Source organism: Quercus lobata, chromosome 2 (assembly GCF_001633185.2).
Source record: "Quercus lobata isolate SW786 chromosome 2, ValleyOak3.0 Primary Assembly, whole genome shotgun sequence".
Lineage (NCBI taxonomy): Eukaryota > Viridiplantae > Streptophyta > Magnoliopsida > Fagales > Fagaceae > Quercus > Quercus lobata.
In genome coordinates, this window is record NC_044905.1 from 102438111 (window position 1) to 102443993 (window position 5883).

The 5883-nt window shown below is 35.7% G+C and overlaps 1 protein-coding gene across 1 annotated transcript; it reads right to left on the reverse strand.

The window, feature by feature from the left end:
* Positions 1-4835: 4835 nt before the first annotated feature.
* Positions 4836-5618, reverse strand: LOC115974088 (B3 domain-containing protein At2g33720-like). The gene has a single exon (XM_031094306.1). The coding sequence runs from the start codon at positions 5616-5618 to the stop codon at positions 4836-4838; it is 783 nt and encodes a 260-aa protein (XP_030950166.1).
* Between the last annotated feature and the right edge of the window lie 265 nt (positions 5619-5883).

The window sequence follows — 5883 nt, forward strand, 5'->3', positions numbered from 1 at the left end:
CGGCTCTGCTAGATGCAGAGTCTTATCTGGGAAGGGTCATAAGGGTAACTTTCCCAAGATATTTTAGGTCTCTTTTCAAGTTCAGTCCAATTCCAATTTTACCCCTTTATTCCGGTAGGATTTTGGATTTGCCGAGGACTGAACTGTCCTCGGCTGTATTCCAAAACAGTTTTGTGCTCCGTGTTTATCGGGCTTGGGCCATAGCTCTCCTCGACTTGGGCCTTCGGACTCTCCACGAGCAAATGGGCCTGGCCCATAGATTATTGGGCCCCACAAGTACCATATAAAAAGAAAAAGATAAAGATAAAGAGAAATTACTCCATACTCCATAGTCTACAATCTAAATACTAATTACCATATTAAATATTTATAATCCACTTAATAATATGAAATTTACAAAAGAAAAAAAAGTGAAAAAAATTACACAGTATTTGATTTCTTGAAAGTAAAGTGTCATACAAAAAGGATAAAAAAAGAAAAAAGATAAAGATAAATCACTTCATAGTTTACACTCTAAATACTAATTACTATCTTAAATATTTATAATCCACTTAATAATATAAAATCTACAAAAGAAAAAAAAAAATGAAAAAAATATCTAATACTTGATTTCTTAAAAGTAAAGTATCATACAAAAAAAAAAAAAAAAGATAAATCACTCCACAGTTTACAATCTAAATAAAGATAAATCACTCCACAATCTACAATCTAAATACTAATTATTATCTTAAATATTTATAATCCGCTTAATAATATTGAATGGTGAGATGTTGGTTACCAATTAGTGGGATAAACTATGGCATGGTAGCTTCTTTCTAAGATTAATATAGTAGCATTCATCTCCTAGATCAAGTCCTTCTTAATACTCTTACATGGAAGATGACAGAATGAACTGAATATAATGCTTTAATGGAAAATGATAGAATCATAGAAGTAGTATTTATTTTACTACTGCCTTACAAAATGACTTGGCAACTTATATGTTGTCTAAAAGGCTTGAAGGGAGAATCTCACGTATTAAATGAATTTAGGAAAAGACAACTTTTTTTTATATTTTTTTGACAAACAAATGCTCAAATCTTACTAACTCATGAGATTATAAGAAATAAACAAATAAAAAGAATTATGATAAGGCAATTTCTTTTTTTCTTTTTCTTTTTTTTTTGATAGAATAAGGCAATTTCTTATTAGGATCGTTTCTATTTGAAATTTTACTATTGTTGTGGGTTTGGTTAATTTAATTGATAATGTTGATTTGGAATTGAATTTCATCCATAACACTACAACATAATAGTTTAGCGGTACTTCTTAAATTGCCTCACGTTTACATTTATGGAGGTGGACTTTATTGTTAGGATATACCATATGCCTGCCCCAGGAGGGGTGGCCCAACGTTGTGGGATCCCGTGTGCATGCTCATGGTCCCATGTTCGAGTCGTGGCGGGTACCATGTGGGGGGGGGGGGATTTATGGCATGCATTGCGCCCCACACTTTGGCTCTCTTGGGGTGCTAGGGTGAGGTCTGTGGCGTCCCGGTCACAGTAGCTATGGCTCAATCCAACATTCCCTAGCGGGAGGGTGCCCCTATTAGGTCACGCCCTGGGGGGGTAAGTCACATATGGTCGCCCCCCCCCCCCCCTTTTGGTTCATAAAAAAAAAAGGATATACCATATGCCTTAAATATGAATGATAAATAGCTATATAGCTATTTTAGCTCCACCAAAACACTAAAACATAAAACAGCGGAGCTAAAGTTATGTTTTTTTTTTAACTTCATTGCTACAGTGCACAGTTATCTATGGCTGTGCACTGTAGCTAAGAGCTAAAAAAAAATTAATTTTTTAATCCCAGCCTAGATTAAAATAATACAAGTTGGTTCATCTCTCTCTCTTAGTCACTCACACACCGTGCCTCTCTCTCTTAGTCACCCTCATCTCATTTGAAGCTCTCATCTTCCAAAACTCTCTCAAGCTCACTCTTTCACCGCCATCAGCCTAACTCATCCTCAATGTCGCCGCCATCGAAGCTTGACATCACCGACCCTAGCCGACATCAGCCTCAAACCCACGCCGCCATCCGCCTCAGACCCCCGTTTTGTCCTTTTCTCACATGCTCTCTCTCTTTATGTCATTTCCGATACGTTTCGTTCTCTCTCTCTCTCTCTCTCTCTCTCTCTCTCTCTCTCTCTCTCTCTCCGTTTTTAGCTCCGATCAGGTCCCACATTACCCGACTCACCTTAAATCAAAGCATTCATTTTCGCTTTGCACTCATCATCACTGTCTATGATCACTGATTGATGATCGGCGCAAGTCTCGTCAGCCAGTACTGAATCGGACAAAGTATCGAGCATGGGTTTTTGTTTGGCTGTATTGATTTTTTTGGGTTTTTGTTTTGTTCTTCTTCACTGGTTTTGATGGGCACGGTGGGGTTGTGGCTATGCAGTGATTTTAATGGGTTTGATGATGGTTGAATAAAATATTATTTTATTATAGTGTTTATATTATTTTATTGTGTTAAAAACTAAAATAGCTCCACTGCTGTAGGATGTGAGAAGGTAAAATAAATAATGTGACTTTTTGTGTAGTTAAAAAGCTAAAAATTTAGCTTCACTTTTGTAGATGCTCTAAGTTGGTAACAGTTTAGGATGGGGAAAAAAAAGGTCTTTCCAATCCCAAGCTTAATTTTATCATTAACTCGACCCTTTTTTCCCCCACTTAATTAAGTTATATTATAAGAGAGAAACAAAGGCACACTTACTTCTATTAAAGGTACCCTACTTTTTAGTGTAAAGAAAATTATAAATGGAGCTATTCTGGTCATTTAAGATTTAAATTAATAAGCGAGCTAGATTCAGGTATCTAAGATACAAAATCATTCCCAAACCTTTGCAAGTTTACAAATGTGAACCCAAATTTATCCTAAAGTCATTTAAAAAACACCAACTCATTACCTAGTGATACTATCCATCTGATGCAAACAAATCATCTATACAACTACACCCAGAAAAAAATTAACGGCTATCATGTAGATGGTCGTCAATCGGTGAGATAATCCACAAATTGATTTCTGTAATTATGGCATTGTATATCTTACTCAAGAAACCAAAATCAATTATAATTTGTCTGGATGTATATATGACCCAGAGTTCTCAGCTTCTTCTACAGCAGAGGGCATTAATTAAGGAATAGATGGAATTGGTCTCACTTCCATTTTGTTACAAGGTCTTGTTCTAATTTGCAGTTGTCTCCTTTTGTACCCCAATTCTCTTTGACATCTATATCGGTTTGGATAGAGACTTCAAAGGAAATTATTTATTATGTTCAGCTATTGAATTTCTCTGCAGTTGATTCTCTAAGACATGTTTGTACCAAGAGGCCAATATGCCCAAAGGTTCTCTTATAAAACATACTTGGATTTTGATAAGGTTCTTATAGAAAGTTTCACTTTAGAGGATTGGGACGCAAACTACTGCTGATGAAAGAATGAATATCCATAATACATTAATACATACAGAACAAGAAGGCCAAAATTGATAAACAAGGGCACCCTAACAAGTATAGAAAAGAATGCTTATCGAATTTTATCAAGCCAACAACAACGATTATTCCAAAGACTAGTTTAGGAGTGTCAATGTTCAACCCAACCCGCGAACACGACACGAACCCAACACGGGTTTTTTCGTGTTAGGGTTGGGCCTTAATGGGTTTGGGTCATAAACGAATTGACCTGAAAGCGACACGATAAGAAACGTGTTATAAGCAGGTCAACCTGCGTAACCCGCAATAGACACGTTTAACACACCAATTTATTTGTGTCAACCCAAAATGATCCACTTAACACAACCTGTTTAACTCGTATAACAAATAAATATTTATTTTATTTTAGATTTGTCAAATAACTTTTATATCCAACATATATTTTAAATTTAGAAAAAAAAGTAAGTAATTATAAAAATTTACAAAGAATATAATTGGAAATTGAAACTTTCAAACCCTAGAACTACTAATACTTTTTTTTTTTTTGGCATAAAACTCGCACAAATAAAATTGGATGAGCTTGTGGAAAATGTTATGAATTTGGATATCAACAAAGAATCTATGGATTATAATCGTGGTCATAGCCAGGATTAGTCTACCATTTGCTCAAATTCTTTCAAAATTGATACTTAGCATTTGACGAGTTTAAAGGATATTATATTTTTGTTAAACTATGTTATTTTATTTTTGTTAAACTTTGTTATTTTGAATTTGGATTGAAGTGTATGCACTTTTTTTGGAGTGTAAAGAACTTATTTCTAGATGAATGTTATAATTCTGTTGAACTATATTATTTTGAATGTGGGTTGAAGACTTGAAGTGTATGCATTTTTCTTTAGGATATAAAAAAAATTATTCCTAGATAGATGTTATATTTAATATTATGCAAGTTGAAATGGGTTGTGTTATATTCGTGTCAACCCAACACGACTTGTTTATTAAGTGTGTCAAATGGGTTCGGTCAGGTTAACCCGTCTTATTAACAAATCGGGTAAGGGTTGAAGGATCATGACACGATTATTAAATAGGTCGGATTAGGGTTGAGTCATTTAGTCGAATACCCCTATCTCGACAAGATACGAACCCGACACGCTAATCTGAATTGACACCCCTAACTAAAACCTGACCAAACCACAATATATACAAGATTAATTGCTTAAAAAAACTAGTGTTAAAAAAACAAAAACAAAACAAAAGATATTTTCAGTTAACGATGTATATTACAATAGCAATAACAAAAAATCGTCCAATAGTTAAGGAAAGAAAAGATGAATCTAATATATTTTTTTCCTGGCAAGATTAATGTGCCGTTTGCAGAACACAAAAATTGAACTTCGAATGGCATGGATCCCAGTAAAGCCCAATGATATCTCCTACCTTCAATTTCCTCCTAGCCACAAAATCCTCGTGCCACTTTCCATTGAAAACATAGCTCTTAGATGAAGGCCACTTCTTGAAAACCAACTCGTAATCGGACTTTGAATCTTGATCGAAAACTGTTACACTCAATCCGTTACTCTCGATCTTCTTAACCGAGTCTGCACTAAAGAATGCCATAATATGGGTGCGGACAAGACTTTGATGCAGTAAGAGCCGGCTCGAACTACCAATATCACTCTTCGTGAGCGTCTTCGTGATTTTCCAGGGAGAAACAGCGTTCAGCGTCGTCATGGACGACGTACCCTCCTCTTCTTGTGCGTTGGAGGCCACTATGGAATTGTGAGAAACGGAAGTAGCAGTAACAGTAGCGTATTCGTCTTTTTGCGTGCTTTTCCTCTTATTATTGGAAGAAACCCATGATTTATCAAACAGCGTCAGTGCCGTCGAAACCTCTTTTTGTTCTCGTTTGGTGCGAAACTCACAAGAGAGGGTTTGGGTGTTTTGGTTTTCGAGAGTTTGTAGCAGATTCTGAGTGCCGTCGTCGTCAGGTATCATGGCTTCTTCTTCTTCTTCTTCTTCTTCTTCGTTGCACTTGTTGGCGTTGAGTTCGGTGTGAAGCTCAGAAGAAAGCGTTAAGTCGGTGGAATTCTGAGTGTTCTGGTTTTCCAGAGTTTGCAGCAGATTCTGAGTGATGGGTATCATGGCTGCTTCTTCTTCTTCTTCTGCTAGTGGTCGTGCGGTCTTGGGTTTAGAGAAAAAAAAAAATCAATGAATGAATAAAAAGACGATAGAGATAGAAGAAAATCTTAAAACAGAAAACAAAGAGCACTCTTTAATTGGTGTAGTGAGAAAAAAGAAAAGAAAGGGAAAGATTGTATATATAGAAAAAATAGAATTTCTAAACCTCGTCGGACTCGGTTTTTTTTATTTTGTTTTTACGTAAATCTTGTTTGAGAAAGTAGTCCGA

What these genes read in the sequence shown, in the direction of transcription:
- LOC115974088 (XM_031094306.1), bottom strand. Translation starts at nt 5,618, where the DNA reads ATGATACCCATCACTCAGAATCTGCTGCAAACTCTGGAAAACCAGAAC.